The sequence below is a fragment of the Phaseolus vulgaris genome, chromosome 2 (genome assembly GCF_051622355.1).
Source record: "Phaseolus vulgaris cultivar YP4 chromosome 2, ASM5162235v1, whole genome shotgun sequence".
Lineage (NCBI taxonomy): Eukaryota > Viridiplantae > Streptophyta > Magnoliopsida > Fabales > Fabaceae > Phaseolus > Phaseolus vulgaris.
This window is the reverse complement of record NC_143499.1, coordinates 5,087,366-5,106,003: the sequence shown is the minus strand read 5'-3', so window position 1 is coordinate 5,106,003 and position 18,638 is coordinate 5,087,366. Positions and strand designations below refer to the sequence as shown.

The 18,638-nt window shown below is 32.6% G+C and overlaps 2 protein-coding genes and 1 long non-coding RNA gene across 5 annotated transcripts; all 3 read right to left on the bottom strand.

Annotated features, from left to right (window-relative positions):
* Positions 1-837: 837 nt before the first annotated feature.
* On the bottom strand, positions 838-5,220 carry LOC137810454 (Pseudouridine synthase family protein). 3 transcript variants are annotated; one of them, XR_016519016.1, is made up of 8 exons: positions 4,733-5,220; positions 4,389-4,436; positions 4,231-4,311; positions 3,300-3,413; positions 3,078-3,171; positions 2,260-2,371; positions 1,591-1,637; positions 838-1,472 (listed from the first exon to the last, which is right to left on the bottom strand). XR_016519016.1 is itself a non-coding variant. In XM_068611711.1 (8 exons), the coding sequence occupies exons 1-8, from the start codon at positions 5,171-5,173 to the stop codon at positions 1,116-1,118; spliced, it is 1,299 nt and encodes a 432-aa protein (XP_068467812.1). In that variant the 5' UTR covers positions 5,174-5,220; the 3' UTR covers positions 838-1,115. The 3 variants fall into 3 exon arrangements, 1 of the variants encoding a protein (XP_068467812.1); XR_016519017.1 differs by having other exon boundaries at positions 3,098-3,171; XM_068611711.1 differs by having other exon boundaries at positions 3,073-3,171.
* A 4,755-nt stretch (positions 5,221-9,975) lies between these two features.
* On the bottom strand, positions 9,976-13,221 carry LOC150028959 (uncharacterized). Its single transcript, XR_016519015.1, has 3 exons — positions 11,906-13,221; positions 11,139-11,315; positions 9,976-10,362 (listed from the first exon to the last, which is right to left on the bottom strand). It is a non-coding gene; the product is annotated as an uncharacterized LOC150028959 (long non-coding RNA).
* Positions 13,222-13,491: 270 nt separating this feature from the next.
* On the bottom strand, positions 13,492-16,375 carry LOC137810453 (uncharacterized). The gene has a single exon (XM_068611710.2). The coding sequence runs from the start codon at positions 16,266-16,268 to the stop codon at positions 13,800-13,802; it is 2,469 nt and encodes an 822-aa protein (XP_068467811.1). The 5' UTR covers positions 16,269-16,375; the 3' UTR covers positions 13,492-13,799.
* Positions 16,376-18,638: the final 2,263 nt, after the last annotated feature.

Below are 18,638 nucleotides of genomic sequence, written 5' to 3'. Positions count from 1 at the left end.
TGTTTGTAGTCATGTAGAAGATTTATTTTACGTGAATGATATAGTTGAAGAAAAAGAAGAAGAATGGCATAAAAATTTAACTTGGTAATAAATAAATAAATAAATCTAAAACAAAACATTACATTACATTATCTCAAGCTACGATGGACTGCGTCGTCTTTTCATTTTATTAAAATAAATATTTTTTAATAAAATAAACATTTGAAAAGATAATAACTTTTAAAAATAAATATGTTTCAATTTATTTAATTAAAATACAAAGCAAAGATCATGAACAGGTGATTTTACGAATTTACCATGAGGAGGAAGTTAAATTTATACAATTATAACATAGTATAAAATCAACTAATTTAAATTTTGATATTTTAAGGACGTTTTATTTTAAACTGTTTCGTGTTAAAAAAATTACTTGTACTAACATATTATAATGTTTTTTTCATTTTAATGGTAATTTTATTTCAACTTCAATTTTATTTTTTAAAAATATGTTTTTACATTTCATACATTAAAATAGATGATAATAGACAAGAGAGTTTAACCCTTCAAAGATACTAGCTATTAAAACGTCTCTTAATATTCAATTCAATTTGATTTTTAATACAAGAACAATTTAGTCCTTTTATAAATATATTAATTAAAATTATTTTTATTATATTAATTAAACTATTCTTAAAAAAATTCCAAACAACTTTATCTTTTTTTTTCTCTTTTTCCTTTCTTTTTTTTTTCGTTCTTCTTTCTAGTTTACCCTTCTGGGTCCAAACAAAACATTAATTTTTTTCTCAAAAGTAACTCATAAATCTTGATCTCACCATTTCTAAACCACTAACACAAATATAATAAAGATTCCTTATTAAAATATATGTTTAATTAATGGGTAATAACATATTTCTATAGCTTGGACAGCAAAAATATACTACTTATCATAATGTGGCTATGATGGACAAAATAATCGGATAAAAGGAACTGTTACAAAGTTAATTCAATGACACTGCTATGTAGAGTAGCACTGCTTAATGGTTAGGAAAAATGCAATGCCAAATGTGAGACAACAAACTCAAACCAAAATCGGGTGAATAAGAATTTTGAAAGGCTGAGACATATAAACCATTAACTCAATAACTTGTGATATCCCAACTTCTTTGCATGTATGGAGGCAAATCCGCGACCAACTGAAGCCCTTCCACTTGTGAAAGATCACAATTGGAAAATGATTGCACATTTTGCAGTGCTTCAGATATATTGGGTAAGACTATTTTCTTGCAATGAAGATGTAAACGAGGACGATTCTCGGAGATGCTCCCATTGTTCAAATTAAGGCCAAAGGGGAGTGTTTCTTCCTTGAGATGCTCTTCACAGGAATCCTCCACATTAGACAAATCAAAATTTCCCCACTTCCTGTGAGCTTGCCATCCATACTTGTAGTCCCCAACTATTGGTGTACCTAACACCTCAGCACAGTGCACTCGAAGCTGTGGCACCAGTACACACACTTAGAATAGAAATTGTGGTGAGCCATATTAAATGATTTTAACAGTTTATGTTCTTAGTAACACAAATATCAAATGATTCTTCCCTAGGTTTTGTTACCTGGTGTTTTCTACCAGTTAAAGGGGACAACTCCAACCATGTGTAACCTGCACTATTTGAGATGGCATAAATTGGGGGTTGCAGATAAGAAGAGCTGAGGAGAAGAACTTAGCAGGAAAATTCATGCCAGAGAGGGTGAAGAAAAATACACATAAATTTTTCTAAAAAATGTTGGCTCAAATACTGGAAAACCAGAAGTTGAGATAAAAATCAGACATCCCCTCCAGCTGGTGCGATTACTTATTTTGGCAGACTGTAAATTCTATTTCCCAAACATGAAATTAAGTTGAAATCATATTTGTTATGTGACCATTAGCTCTTTTTGTCAGGGACTCTCTGCCTTTCTAGTATCAAGTGAAAATGTTGAACACTATCTAATAAAACAATTTGTAAACTAAAATAGTTTGGAAGCATGCATATTTTGACATTGCAATAAACTTTATAAGCAGTGTTGTTAATAATTGTTTCTAGCTAGAACACTAATGTCATTTAATGACCCCAACCCATTAACAATTAGTGAGAAAGAGAGTGGCTGAAACTAGGGTCCTGACGAGTTTAAAATATCACAAAAACATGTAATACGGGGAAATTAATGGAATTTGTTCTTATCACTCTCAAAGGATTTGATGAAATTTAATCTTGGAATTAAAAGTAAGTTTCATTACCAACCTTGTGATGATGATGCAATCACTCGGTACTCTGTAATGGCATGCTGTGATGACAATGATGTAGAATTGTCAACTACAGTTATTCGATCAGATTTCCCATTGTCAACTACCACCTGAAAACAAATGAAGGGCAACAAGTTCACGACATTATAAAGCAAGAATAAGGAGCTTTCTATAGCTACTCAAATCAATGTCCATTTATTTTAATGCTAGATGTTAATTTAGGTTAAGAGCTATTGCATTGTAACTGTAAGGCCTAAGCTTTCATGTCATGCATTGCCAGATAGTTGGCGGCATCCATGAGTGTTGCATTTTATGGATTTTGCATTAAAGGAACTATTGGCTATTGCATTTTATGGATACTAACAAGTTTGTTTTGAACTTGCTTCTAAAGCATTAAAGGAACCACCGTGACTAAAACAAGGATTTATCAGAAAATCAGCTACCCATAAGAAGATAAAAGGATTAAAGGACTAAGGCAAATTCCTCATACATAACACTCCCCACCATTTGAGGAAAATGATTGTTCAAACTTCCTTTAACAGTGAAAGGCATGATAAATTTAGTAATTACTGACAGCATATACTACTGTACTGGTTGTTTAAAATGTTTGATAGTTCAGTTTTAAGACAAAGCTGTAATTCAGTGCAAAACTTTTTCGTTTATGCACATTATATACAAGTTATTGTTTTATAAGTTTGACATATCTGGTATGAAATGGATGAAGCATGCACAAAGCATAACATTCCAGGAATAAGATTGACCAGCTGAAAGCTCCTAGTAAATAGTTAACAAGCAACAATATGGATACAACCTTACCCAGTGAAGCAGTGACCAACCCCTTTGAACATCTAGGACGTCCAAGGACAAGTGCCCAATACCTTCTTTGTAGTATTCTCTTCTCTTCTTCAGTCTATTTAAGATCAAACAGCACAAAATTAAAAAAAGCAATGAAATGGACATAGACCCTAACAGACTACTATTCTGAACGTTTTAGCATGCATGAAGCATTTGATGTAAAAGAACAATTATTTTACTCACATCATCTAATGCCCTAGATGTTTTCTCGCGAAAGATGGAATGCAGGACTGTAGTACTTGTCTGTGTTCTTCCCATCACCAGAATGCCTGAACAGTCTCTGTCTAGTCTATGCACCTAAAAACAATCTTGTTCATGTATCAGACCAATATCTAGTTCATGCTTCATACATCCAAACAACCATCAATCACATTGGCACGGGACGAAAAGACAAGGCAAACAATCCCGCTAATTTCATGAAAGTAAGTTCAAGCTTTGCTTAATGATAACAGATGAAACGGTCTTTGATAGAAGAAGAATAAATAATAATGTTTACCACTTTCTGTTACGAAGATACCACTTGAATTTTAGTAACCCTAGAGTCTTGAGAATAAGAACAATTAAAGTTTATCTAATGACAAATTTAGAAAGAAAAAAATATCATTTCCTGCCCTTTTTATTTGATGTATCGTTTACAATTGCAAGCATCTCCTGATACTCCTAAAAGGGCTCCTAAAAGGGCATAAAAAATAAATATCTGTAATTAAACACTGGTGCAGGAAACCATATATTGCTTCGCAGAGGAAAAAGGCTTCATCATGCCATGGGTTCTTATATTCTTGTTATTATCACAAAATCAATGCAAAATTTGAGCAGTAAGTTGAGTGCATGATTATCTCGAGCTCTTTCCTCCCAGGACACAAACAGCTAGAGCCAGATTTTGATGTGAAATTATTAGCAAAAGAACAATAACTTGAAAAACAGATTGCATTTGCCAAACACTGTATTTAACCCTTTTTTATCATCATAATCTAGATTAAATAACAGGGTGAGGAAGAAACAAGGATAAATAATGCATTTGTAAATAGCTTGGTACTAGAGAAGGCATAAGAAAACGAATAATAAAAAAGAGATTGCACAGATACTGATATGAGAAAGATAAGAAAGAGCTCACCAGACGAGGAGGTTCAGAGTACTCATAATTTAAACATGCAGCAGCTACTACATCTAAGCTGTGTTTGATATTAATGCCACCCTAATGAGAGACATCGAAAGAATGTGTAAGAATTAAATGATGAGTATGGCATCCCAAATGAGAGAGGAGGCGCATACCTGCACAGGCATTCCTGGAGGTTTGTTGAGGACGAGAATGGCAGGATCCTAAGCACATTACAAAGATTGATCCTCTTAAATGGCGTTTCACATTCGTCCAAATAGTGAAGTGTAAATATTTGTTTGATTTCTGACAATTAGGTTCTAACACAATCTTAAAAATTTAAAAACTCAAACTTATTGTATAAATCCTTTTCAACTTTATACACATAAATCTTTATTATCAATTTATATAATTCATAATAATTATATATATGTTCATATGTCTGTGTGAATGTGTATGCTACATGAGAGGAAGATATGAAACAGGGAAAAGAAAAAAGAAAGGAGTTAACGTTGAAAACCTTGTGTATAACAAGAGTGCGGATGAAGTTGATTTGTTGGGGAGTGAGAGAAGAATGAGGTTTGCGTGTAGGCGTTGGTTTTTGTTGAACAGATTGAGGAAGTAAAATGCGATCTCCAGAGTTCAAGGTGTCCTTCGCTGCGACCCTTTTCAGTGTTTCCGTGTGAGGAGGAGAGAGAACTCGAACCTGTCTTAGACGGAAAAGCTTGTGCAGAAGGGATATGGGGGCGCTTGGGCAGCACCGAACAATCCATTTCAGGGCGGTGGTGGGAGTGGAGGAGACTTCGTTTCCCTTTCCCTTCGTCTTTCCCTTCACCTCCACACTCCCACTCGCCGCCACCGGAGGCAGCGTAAGCCATTTCTCCTCCCATTTCCTTGCCATCGACATCTGCCGCCGACCACTCCTCAACGCTCTGAACATCCATTCTGCTTGTGCCGCCATCGCCAATGGCAGCTTTTCAATTTACAAAACAGAGCAAATAATAACACGGAGAAAGTTATTTAAATTGGTTTTCTTAAGCGAGTAATTGGTAAAACAGTTATTTTGATTATTTAAGTTTTAAGAATGAAAAATAATATTTAAATTTACTCATTCTTATTTTATTATTGGTTATTGATAAATAGTTACTTTCGTGACAAGGAGAAACTAATATTTAATACAAGAAAACTAATATATACTGATCAAATTTCAACTGCTAATTAATTTTTTAATAGTGATATTATACATATATATATATATATATTATTTAAAAAAATTATAAATAAAAAAATTGACTTACATACAAATACAAATCGTGTTAACCTAACATAAGTTTAGTTTAAAATATTAAATAGAAATTGTCTAAGGATAAAATGAATCTATTGTAACTTACTTTAAATTAAAATTATATTACCTAAATACGACTTTATTTTAAAAAATTATTAATTAAAATTGTGTTATGTATACTTAATATCAAAATCGTATTATTTTAATATGTCTAAAATCATATCAATATGATGATATTACTTTTTTTCAATAAAGTCATGATACATTATCATGACTAAATAAACTCTAAATTTGTAAACCATAAACCCTAAATATATTAGTATGACTTACTATAAGTAATAATTATAAAAATAACTCAATTCTTTTTTTCTTTCCATCTAATCTATATTGTATGCTCTTAATTAAGTCTTTGTGATTTGTCCTTTTTTTTTATCTTCGGAATTTAATAACTTGTCGAGGGGTTTCTACATTTTTTGTTAGGCATACAATGGAACGTGTATTTTGGTAGTGCAACTATAATTATTAAAGAATAAAGACAAATATAATGATACAATTTGGGACAGGTGAAATCTCTTTATGTAGAAAATATTAGTTTATAGACATAACATATTACAAATTTATATTTTTTTAGAATATATGATGATACTGCTCATGAATTACATTAGATTGGTCAGTGTATCAGTGTATTTTTCTTTCTTTTTTGTTATTTCAAATTTGATGTTTAATCATGTTTTTAATAGTTTAATCCTAGATTAATTATGCAACATGAATGTATTGATGCCTCAATCGTGATTTAAAGATGATTATATAATATCAATTTTTACCAATAAAGTAATCAATAATTTGAAATTATATATATATATACTTTTTTTCTTTATACTTTTTCAATGACATTGAATTACTATATTGACTTAACCTTAATTGAAACATTGTTAGTTCAACTAAGAATGAAACATTTTCAACTTCACATCATTTTTTTCAGTTGAAGTTGGTAGAATTTATTTTTTCTAGCAAAATTCGAATATGGTTATTTTTGTATAGTTAAAGTTATTATTTAGTTTATGTAAGTTCGTGTTATACCTGAGTTTACAATATTTAGATTTTTTTTTGGCTAACAACATCATCATTGTTTTCCATTTTTTTTAATTGATATCAAGTAGGTTTAATATTATTTGGTCTAATATTATTTTTATAACAAGGTTTTTTTCGCTTGATATCTATCAAACTTATTTTTTGATTAACAAAATTATTTTTTATTAATGTTATAAAGATTTTTTTTTCTATTTGCATCACATATGTTATTTATTTTTTTCAAAGTTGATCAATATTTTTTTTTTTAATATCAAGTTTGAGCCAGAATTGATAGAATGTTCAACGGATGGGGGTGGTAGAAATTAAATTGCATTATATTTAATTAAAATTAACCCTTAAACACTTAAATTTTAATAATAAAAAAAACTAAGATTATGATTGCGATTAATAAAGAATAATCGTTCTATATTAATATATCATTTATCCTATCACGTCAATATTGTACATCAAATACACAACAAATTGTTCCATCTATTATTGAGGTTTTATTAACGTTTATGTAAAGAATATTTTCAATAATAAAAGAATAATATAGTTTTTTGTTGGGAAATAATGAATAGAAAAATCCATTAATCTATTTCTATTTATTAAAAATTCATTTATAAAGTCAAACTCTTTCATGATCTATTAATAAAAGTCCATCTAATTCATTCATTAATGTTTTTATAATTCTTCAAAAATACTCTTTTTGTCCACAGAAATATTTTAAAAAAATAACCATTTGTGATAAATTGTAAAAAAAATAATTGTTATTAAAATTTAAACTATCCTGATATACAGAGTATTATTTAGATGATCGATGCGTTTTTTGAAAATAAGATAAATAAAATTGTTGTTGGTTCATTCATTTAATTACATGGTACATATTACATGATTTAAATTACTAAAAAAAAAAGAATTGGATTGAATTTGACGTGAATGAATGATATAAATGAAGTATGTGAGAAAGAGAGTTAAAAATTGAGAGTGAAGAAAGAAGATTTAACATTAAAAGAGAAAGAAAGAATATAAAAATAGTAATAAAGCATTGAAGAGTTGTTGTTCAGTGACCGCGTCCTCTGTGGCTTGGGCCGGAATATGCTTTCTCCATTATTACAGTGAATAACGAATCATCTTTAAGCTCTCTCACTCCTTCAACGTTCATGGAGAACGAGGCCAACACCAAAAACATCATCATATAGTAACAATAACAATAATAAGCCCTCTTCATTTTCTTTCAGTTCTGAATCATGATGCTGTGCATGTACGTGTATATATATATATATATATATATATATATATATATATATATATATATATATATATATATATATGCATAAACACTTTGGTTGTTTGACTTTGGTCCTTGTGGTGTGGGTGGTGCTTTGAATTTTGAGGTTTGAGTGGTGAAAGAAAATGGTGGTTTTTAGAAGAAGTGAGAGTAAGAGTAGAAGACATTGTTGACTGTTGAAGGATTTATGGCTTCTACACTACAATCTCCTATTTCATAACCTAACCTACCCACTTCTTCAAGGAAGCTGTATTTTTTGGACTCAACTTCCTTTTCCATTATTGCATTACTAAAAAAATTATTAAATAAAAAATATTTTTTAAAGATTAAAAATAATTGATTTTTAAATTAATTTTTATCATTGAGAAATAATTTTTAAATTAATATTTAATTAGCTAATAAAGTTTTAACTACTAATTATTTAAAGTTTAACTACTTAAATTTTAAATAATTTTAACTATCCTAAATTTTAAATGTATAATTTTTAAATTTTTTAAAATAATATCTAATTTAATTAATATAACAAGTTTATGAACAAATTATTATTTTCAATATTTGACATCATCTTAGCTTTACACGTTTCTACCAAATCTTGCAAAAGCCTACCAACCTAACAACAATATCTCTGACCAAATTAGAATAAGTTATTTTTCATAACTTACTTTTCTTGTTTTCATATATTAGGAACTGAATCGGGTTTCAGTTAAATGGTCTTATTATTCCTCACCTTTTTATTTTTAATAATTCCAACTACTGCTAAAGTCAAACACTTTTACCTATAATAAGATATCAGAAAAGGTAGTTATCAATCATGTTAATATAGCACAGATAAAACTCGTGCCACTACATTAACTTCATTCTCTTTTTTTGTTTGGATGTAATTGAAAAGCTGATGTCGATTTATACTCCTATATTTTTTAATTAAGTTAGATCGGGCAAAACTTATATTGTTTATAATATCTGTAAATGATCAAATTTTGATTTTGATTCTCGATTTTTTTTTTTGATTTCTTTAAAATTAAAATTACTATTTCTTTAATTTCTAATATTGTATAATACTAATTAATAAATTATGCATAAAAATAAGTCAAATCTTCATTTCAAGTAACACATAATAGTATTGTGATATAAAATCGACATATAATACTTAAAAAACAAAATTATTTAAAATCTCTCAAATAAATTTTATTTCTCTAGCTTAAGATAAATATTAATAATTAAAAGTGGTATTTTAATAATTTAGAAGGATGAAAATTAAAAGCAAATAAAATTAAAATTTACACATTTTATAAGAATTAAAAAATAGCGATTTCAAACTTCGTAAACACAAGAAACAAAGAAAAAACTGTGACGATCAAAATAAAAAACTGAAAACATATCCATTTAAGATGAAAATTTTGTTGTTAGGACTTTCTTTTTTTTTTGGATAAATTGTTTAAAAAATTCGCAAAATCTGTAGATTTTAAATAAGTTATGAGATACAAACAAATAAAAATTGATAAACAGACAAAAATGGAATCTTAACTTCATTTTGTTAAAACGTTTTTTCTAAAGAAAGAAAAACAAAGATTTTATTGTTTTAAATTTATGGTAAGAAAAGTTTGAAGAGAAGGAATTGTTTTTCTTTCAGTGTCTAAGCCACAGATGTTAGGAATGTTTTATAATAATACTAGTAACTTATATATCAGAAAGTAGTTAGCTACTAATTAAACTTTTTCTTACTACTGTGAAAGAGTCAGTTTTGAGTTTAAAATGTTATGAAGCTAAAACATAAAAAGAGATGCAAAACTACTTATACTATACTCTGTTTCACTTAAGATAAGAAGTGAAACAGAGCATGCGTAGTTCTGCAGAAGTCAACAATCTCCCAATCACATTCTTCACATAAACAATTCTTCAAAGCAAAAAACTAATAAGCAAATTCGTCTTTTACTACCAATAGTTAAACAGCCGCTCTTAGAAGAATGAATTTGGTGGATCAAATTTCTCCGCTTCACGCTTCTTCCAACCTGATGCAACGGACACACCACTATTCACTTGCAAATTTTAAAAACAAAAACATACTTTGCCACCCTTTTTTAATAATAAAATATACAATAAAACACAAATCAAATTATTCAATAAAAGGTTACTGATCATATAAGAAATAATAAGATTTTTCACATATCATAACCCTTTTCTTCCTCTCTTACCATTACATCACATCTATTACATACTCTTTTTCTCTCTTTACCTTTTCTTTTTCCTCCCAGAGACTCTTTCTTCCATCTCAATCCACTCCCAAACGGAATGGTGGATGTTTATATTTCCCCAATAGTTGGTGCCAAGAAAACTAATCTTCCAAGAGAAGTCTGGGATTTGGTGTTAATACCCAGTGGTTGCCATCAAGTTACGTGTAATTTGACGGCAAAAAGACGGTCCCCAATCCCCCATATACCTTTAATTGCAGAAAATGCCTTTTCAAGTAGACTGAGCTACAGTCTTTCAATTTCAGCGTGACACCCTGTCCATATCCAAAGATAACCCAAATCTGTTAAAAACTATTGATGATTAATGCATAAAAATGACATTTGAGTACTGGACACATGTACAGCGGCTTGATCCTTCAGCATTTACACAGATCTATCAAAACTCACATCACCTAAGTAACCAAGAAGACTCACTAATATTTTCAATTCATGTTCAGTGACTGCAGGCCATAAATCCCAAGTTATACAGGAGAGGGATAACTAACTACACAATTTCAATCATAATTGTAAAAGATGACTGCATCCATAGAATTATCAATGTTAGATCGTTTGTGATGTGAATCACTATAATTTTCTTTTACAATCTTTTACCAATTTTAATTCCCAAATTAATTGCATTCAGTTTTCTGAATTGAAATAGTTTTAAAAGAACTTAGAAAGGGTAAATCTTTTGAAAAAGTTTTTAAAATCGATTCACCTCCACTCTTGGTTTATTAAAGCCATCTAATCTTTTCTAACAATTAAAACCAGTATAACTCACAAATTAGGATAGATGGACATTCAAACCAGTAAAACTCACAACTTAGGATATTTGAAGTTCAACATCACAAATAGGTCCTTTAAAATCAATAGAAGACAAAAGAACAATTCATACGTGTTGAACAGAAAGTACGAGGCAGACAATGGAACATAAAAATAAATTTTATCAACTAGTTCGATGTTTAATTAACTGGTTAGAAATGCAAGATTCATTAAGATGGGCACATATGCTGAAGAAAATGTTTAGGTATCAGATTAAAGTCGGACATACTCTGCAGCACATCAGTGGTGAATAGCAGCTTTTGAATTGGACCTGACCTCATTCGCTTATGCGGTTATACCAGTGAATTTTGCTCAAGTTTACAATAGCAAGGTAAGAATTTTATAAGTTTGAGTGCTACTATGATGGTAAAAGTAAAGTCCCTCCATAATTGACATCAACAGTTGCCTACAAAATTTGAACCAGGGTACTTTATTAATAGAGAAAAAAGGAAGAAGCATATGCTGAAAAACATGTGTTTCAACTACACAAACTCCTAATTAATATAAAATGGCGTAATAAACCAATGTTTCAACCCATATATAAAACTCTGTTTATACACACAAACAACTCTTTGGCACATTACTTAATTTGGAATAAGATTAAACATTTGTCCTTTCTTTAGCGTAAAGCACCTATTCCTAACACATTTTGTGGGCTTAGGTTCTTTCCATTGATTTTCTTTTTCTTGATTCATTTCTTTTTTGTAGTGTTATTTAGGAGTTTATCTGTTTGTAATGTTTTACGTTCAGTTGATCAGCCAAATAAATTTCATTATTTTATAAAGAAACACACTACTTTTGAAATTGTAATTTCAGTATTTAAAAGATTTTAACCAAGACTAACAAATACTAGTTTCCATAAATTATGTTTTGTTAAGTACGAACTGGTCTACATACAACCCTGTGCTCTGCCTGCTTTAGCCCTCATTTTAAAAAGTGTTGTTTGATTGATAGACAGCAGATGATGGTAAAAGAGAAAGTAGGCTGAATGCATACCTGAAGGTAAGGATATATACACTATTATATACTTGTAGGAAAAATTGGGACTTAACTGCAAACCTGAAAACAAATTATGTTTTACTCCACAGACTGTCACAGAACAATCTATAAAATCTAGTAAGTAAAATGACTTAGAAATATTACCACAGCTTTCACATTCCTTTTAATAGCTAATTGAAACGGGTTAGCTATATGAGAGGAAAAAAATCTTTATTGAATTGATTAAATTTAAAAACAATAAATGAGCATGCATACATATAGAGAACTCTGCCCCCTGAAGTGATGACTACTAAGATCTCTAATATCTATCTTTCAGTACCATACTCATAATTACAACATCATCTTGTAACTAAACAAAATATTTTCTCCTAATTCAATAGTAATGTAATTGTCATTAATCAAATTCAAAATATAACAGAATTCTAAGGAATTTACAAAAACTCCAAGCTCACATGACTTCACTGGATATGAGGAATTTACCGAAAGATGGTTGCTGGTACATACACACAGAAAGACAGTATGCTACCAATCAACTAACCTCTTTTTTAATCCATTCCAGCCTCTATGTCTAGTTTAGCACAATCTCCATTAACACTAAAGGACTAAATCTAGCAAACAAACTGAATAAAAAAATGTGGGAAGAATAAGGATAAAAGCACATGATTATGTATGAAAAAAATAATAAACAGAAGGGTGCCATACTAACTTTCAACATTAACATACCTTTTCAGAAGTCGAAAACAAATATAACTCTCTTCAATATCTCTTTCTATCCTCAATTTGATATACTCCCTCAGTAGGTCACACATAATGTTAACAGTTTCATCAGAAAACTGCTGGGCCAGATTTAGCTCACAGAATTCAGATATATTTTGGTGCAAAACTGAAGATAATGTGCTTGCCAACCCTGATCTGAAATACATTTTTGCAAGTTTCTTTAAAATTAAGCAACTGCTACCTTTGAACTTCCCAACCCAATTTGGAGGATTTCCAACCCATAGACTGTCATTATAACTAGATATAGGAGAATTATCAGAAATTTCAACACCTACTGACAACGAATTGTTTTCAATAGGAGGGATCACAACACTGGAGCAAATCTCTGTCCTTCTGTGTGCAGGAAGCTGCTCAAGAATGTCAGCTTTCAAATCCTCAGGCAATTGTTGAAACACTGAACCATCAACTTGACTCAAAGAAGAAGGCAATAAATCATTGTTTTCAAAACTAGAATGGTGTATAACCTTGAAATTGGGTCCACACGCTGAATATGGCATAGCTTCGTCTTCACTAGTGCCCGACACATACTGCTTTGCCTATTAGTAAACAGATGACATATGTTGCCAAATAAAACATTTTTAGAAAAACAGAGCAATAGATACAAATAAAAGTGCTAATATTTCTTCCAGTTTAATGACAAATTGCAGTACAAAATGCAAAACCATCAAAATAAAGGTAGTTACATAAATTGATATTATAAGGTATAAACAAGGAAATCGGGTCAATTCAGCCTTATAATTTGATTAACTGTGCATGGAAGTGGAAAACTTACAGATTTAGTTAGGGAAGACGAAAATAAGAGAATATAAATAAATAATATCTCGTGTATTACAATTTACAACGTGATACAAGATTCAAAGCTCTAAATAATATCTCTTACTATTCCTAAATTTCCATCTTTCTATACAACCAACTACACCTGCAAGCATCGATGAGGAGACATACTGCTACCTTTTTCAGCAGATAAACCCCATTAAAGGATCACCGTCATTTAGAGCTACACGCGGTGAATCCCAACCCCATACTCAATATTATATAACATATCAACCAAGGAGGAAGAAGAGACTAAGGGCATGGCATCCTAAATTTCGGAATAGGAGAGTCATGAAAAAACTTATGGCCACATTTTTACTATTCTCTCAAGTAACCTACTTTCCTCCTCCTTAGAAACATGTGGGTCAAGATCACGAAGGCTTTTAATAAAACTGTTGGCCTCATCCCGACGGTTGAGCTTACAATACCAATCAACAATGGAGTTATAAGTATTCTGGTCTGGTTTACATCCCTGCTTGATCATGTATCGAACTACATCAATAGCTTCAGCAAACATCGAGTCAGCAGCATAAGTTGCAATAAATGTGTTGAAAGTTACAACATCAGGAAGAAGTGCAGAGTCTTTCATTTCAGAAAATATTCGCGAAGCGTCCTTCATCCTACCATTTCTGCAATATGCATAAATAACAGTATTGTATGAAATTCTATCAGGTTTCATACCTTTCTCCAGAACTTCCCTCAAGATTTCTTCTGATTTTTGAAAGTTTTCAGAACGGCTGTGCATATACATCAAACTATTATATGTAGTCAAACTCGGAGAAAATCCCCTGTCATGCATGAAGTTCAAAATCTCGTTGGCTTTGGCCACCATCTGCTTCCTCCCATATATCGAAAGCATTGCATTCAGAGTAGTAATGTCAACCGAAACTCCTCTTGTCCTTAATTCCAAAAAGGCACGTTCTGTATCCATCAAGAGATCACTCTTGCTGTTTACTAGAACAAGGGTCTTCAAAAGAACAGGATGTGTTTCAATGGAGCCGGAGTATATCTCCTCGGCAAAAGCATTCATCCTTTCAATCTCCTTACCATTGGCATAAGCATGAAGCAAAGACGAATATGACATCTCACTAGGTTTACACCGTCCGTCCTTCATTTCAGCAAGGACTTTCTCAGATTGTTCCCAAAGCCCTCCTCGGGCCAATGCTGCTAAAACAGCATTGTAGGTAGAAAGATCCGGCACCACTCCAGCTTCGAGCATGCTCTTGTAAACGGCCATTGCCTGGTCAAAGGAACCACACCTGCTGTAGGCACTGATCAGAGTGTTGAAAGTATCCCTCTCGGGCACAAACCCTGCTCTCTTCATTTCTTTAAATATTCCAGACACCTGGGAGTGCATTCCATTTTGTCCAAACACAGCCAGAAGGGTGTTCCAAGTAACAATATCAGGGGAACAATTGCACACCCTGATCTCGTCAAAAACTTTCATCATTTCGGCAAACTTTCCTCGGTTGCCATGCATCTTAATAAGGGCATTGAAGGTACAAATATTAGGCTTGCATCCCACCGATCTCATTTCTTCAAAAACTTGGATGGCAAACTCATCTTTTCCGGCCTTCTCAAATCCAGACAAAAGGGTGGTGTAGGTAAAGACGTCAGGCTGAATCCCCTTGTCCAGCATTTGGGTTTTAAGCTGGAGTGCCTCCTCCAACAAACCACCTTTAGCACAAGCAGATATCAGGGAATTGTAAGTAACAATGGTGGGAGAAAAGGCATTGGCTTCCATCTCTCTGAGGACCTGCATAGCCTCTTTGGGGCGTCTGGACTTGCCAAAAACATCCAACAACGCATTATAGGTAACCTTGTCAGGGGCGAAACCCTCCAGCTTCATCTGCTCAAAGAGGTGAACAGCTTCTTCGTAGAGAGAACCGCGGCGACAGCAACTAATAAGCGTGTTGTAAGTGTAGAGATCAGGAGCAACCCCACGAGACTTCATGGAGTCAACAAGGGCCGTGACGTTAGACCAAGGCATGCCCATTTTGCCGTACACATTGAGAACGACGTTGTAGGTGATGAGAGTGGGATTGCAGCCGTCTTGTTGCATCTTGTTGAAGAGGTTGACGGCGTCCCTGTACCTGCCGCTGCTGGAATACGCATTTATCAAACAGGTGTAGGCATAGACGTCAATGTGAACGCCGTCGCTTTGGAGAGCGAGAAGCAGGGAGGCGGCGGAGGAGACCCGCCCCGCTTTTCCGAGAATTTTGATGATAACGGTGATTGCAGAAGTGGTGAAAAGTGGAACGGAATGGTGGGTGGTTCGAACCCATTGGAAGACGGCGAAGGCAAGGTCGTATTTGTTGCTAAAGCCTAAGGCCTTGATTATTCCCAATATATCGGAAGCGGGATTTGGTTGGTCCAGCAGAGGACGCAGAATATTATCTAAGTCAGTGGAAATGGCATTCGAATCGGAATGAATTAAGGTGCGCAGAATTTGCTGACCTGAAGGAGAAAGGCCGTGAGGAGACCATGGCTTGCCGCGGTTAGGGTCGAAGGACTTCCCCAGAGCTACGCGGTGTCGGGAACGAGAGCGAGAACTTGAATTGCTATTAAGGTCATGGATAAGGGTGCTCATTGGCGGTGCTGAGGTTGGAGTAGCAGGAGTAGGAGTAGGGGTAGTGCTAGGACTAGGGCTAGGGGTCATCACTGCAACAGAATTGGGTTTGGAAGAAGGGGACGACGGCGACGGTGACGGTGGTGGTGGTGGTGGGTTTGGGAGGAGCAGCGGAAGAGCCACCTTTTCTACCATCCCCATGTTCTCGCTACCTTGTTTGTGTGACGCTGTGTGGAATTGGCATGCGAAGCTGGGATATTTTATTCAAAACTTTTCCTCAACACGTGTCCCTCGTAGCTTCACACTCATACCATATCTTGCCAATTTCTTCTTCCACCGTATTAATTCTAACCTCCATCCTATTATTTTTCGAAATTTCCAAAATTACTCTTATTCCAAATTTAAAAATTCGAAAAAGTAAATATAATTCAAAAATAAAAAAATACATTTTTTTATAAAAAAATCTAGAATACAAAATTAAAAAATATATTCTGCATAAAAATTTCCAAAATTTAAAAATGTGTTTTGGATATCTAAATCAGAATATTTCCGGATAAAAGGTTCCAAAAATATATTTTATTTACACCCTTCTTTTTAAGGTTATTTTCGTCATTTTAAAAGTAATTTTTTGTCATTTTCTGTAATAGGTTAAATGCATGTTGAAATTATATGGTGCAGGAAGCATTTGTCCATATCTTGCCGCCTAGTAATGCACACAGGCCCAATAACCCAAAAAATGAAGCCCAATAGAGTCTGAGTTCTAAACTGTTACTTAACCAGACACCATTATCTGTAACTGGAGTTTTGTTCCCTGAACACTTGTCATCACATTCTCCACCAACCTCAATTCCAGTTTCCATAGTAGATTTTAGTTCACACTATATCACATTACGTGGACATTTATCTAAAAAGTCAATTCAAAATGTTTGGGACAACTCTGTAATAGTATCAATCAGTTTGAGTTTGGGTTGTTTCACTCCACTTTTATTTGGGTTGTTTCCATCCACTTTTAAAATTAGATTTTTAAATTCCGAATGCAAATTTTTGTTATGGATTGGTGGATCCGGAAAGTTTTTTTTGAATGATGAAAATGTGAAATGCATATTTTGAATTATGGATTGGTGGATCCGAAATTTTATTGGAAGTGCCAATCCAAAAAATTTCCGGATTCCATAATCCATAATGCAAAAAATAAATACAATTCAAGTGCATTTTAGGGTTTTTAAAAAATAATAGGGACAATTTAATCTTTGCATAACATTATGGGGGTGCAGGAGGAAAAATGTAGGGGTGCAGGAAGAAACTGCCCCACTTTTATTTGGGTTAAAAGCTGGGCAAGTCCTACTAAACTATGCTAAGGCAGTTTCTTCCTGCACCCCTACATTTTTCTTCCTGCACCCCCACAATGTAATACGAAGACAATAATATCTCTACTACTTTTTAAAAACCCCAAAATACACATAAAACCCACACTACTCTTTCTTCTTCCGGACAATACAATTCGGTAATTTTACAGAATGAGAAATCCGCATTTATTTTTTTGCATTCTAGATTGGAAAATCCATAAATATTCCAAATTGATGAATACGGTAATCTTCTGGATCCATCAATCCGTAACAAAAATTAGACTTCCGGATTCAGCAATCCGGAAATCAACAAGTTGCTTTCGAAACAAGGTAAAGGTCAGTTTTGGAATTTATAAATATGTGGGGGTGCAGGAAGAAAAACGTAGGGGTGCAGGAAGAAGAAGCTCTATGCTAATAACTTTTTTTCTTCTAATAATGAAGCGTGCATTACATAATTCAAGTTAGAATCCAGGCTGTTTGCAGTTACGATGAGGGCCGTGTGAAAATTTGTATGATGATGATAATAATAATAATATGGTATTGTAAATATAATTTCAATTAGTCTGAAGATCGGAAGATTTCTTATGTTTTTAAACCTAAAAGGATCGTCATGCATTGAACTAATGGCCATAAGAATACTGTACAAAACACTGATAAAGAAAAACATTAGCAAATACAAAAACTGTTTTAGTAATTACACAAAAAGTGTAGTGTAGTGGACGGTTTCTTCCTCAACCGTGGACCTAAAACGGAAAGTTCAGTTTGATTCAAAGGTTGCTGCAATAAATAGTACTGTGAAGAATGAAGTGAATCATAATTCAAACGTTAATATGATCTAGTAATTCAAAATGTGGGGGGCTAAAGCTGTATAATAGTAACTTAATCTAATTTCAACCGTAACTGTTATTCTTTCTTTGTTTCAAGAGTGTTATTTACAGAGAAATTGATATGAAAAAAATAGAGGCACATGATGTTGAAAGTAGTTGTGATAAGTTCATTGATCACAGTGCTACTCGTTTACCAGTTCGTGAAGCCCTTTACCAGTTATTATTAGATGATGATCGAATCGTTCAAATTTTGAATGCTGGTAAAATATAATTATTAGATCAAATATAATTCCTCGAAATTTCACCAAATGAAGAAGCAAAGCTTCATCTAAAGTATAAGCTTTAAACCGCGTTGAAATTACATTTTGAAATGGGGAGGAGACCATGCAATCAACCAT

Excerpts from the sequence above, each read along its gene's own strand:
- LOC137810454 (XM_068611711.1), bottom strand. The coding sequence starts at position 5,173 with ATGGCGGCACAAGCAGAATGGATGTTCAGAGCGTTGAGGAGTGGTCGG. Across the intron at positions 4,437-4,732 it reads GCACTCTTGTTATACACAAG|GATCCTGCCATTCTCGTCCT; the intron begins GTTTTCAACGTT and ends TAATGTGCTTAG. Across the intron at positions 1,638-2,259 it reads GATTGCATCATCATCACAAG|GTTACACATGGTTGGAGTTG; the intron begins GTTGGTAATGAA and ends CAAATAGTGCAG.
- LOC137810453 (XM_068611710.2), bottom strand. The coding sequence starts at position 16,268 with ATGGGGATGGTAGAAAAGGTGGCTCTTCCGCTGCTCCTCCCAAACCCA.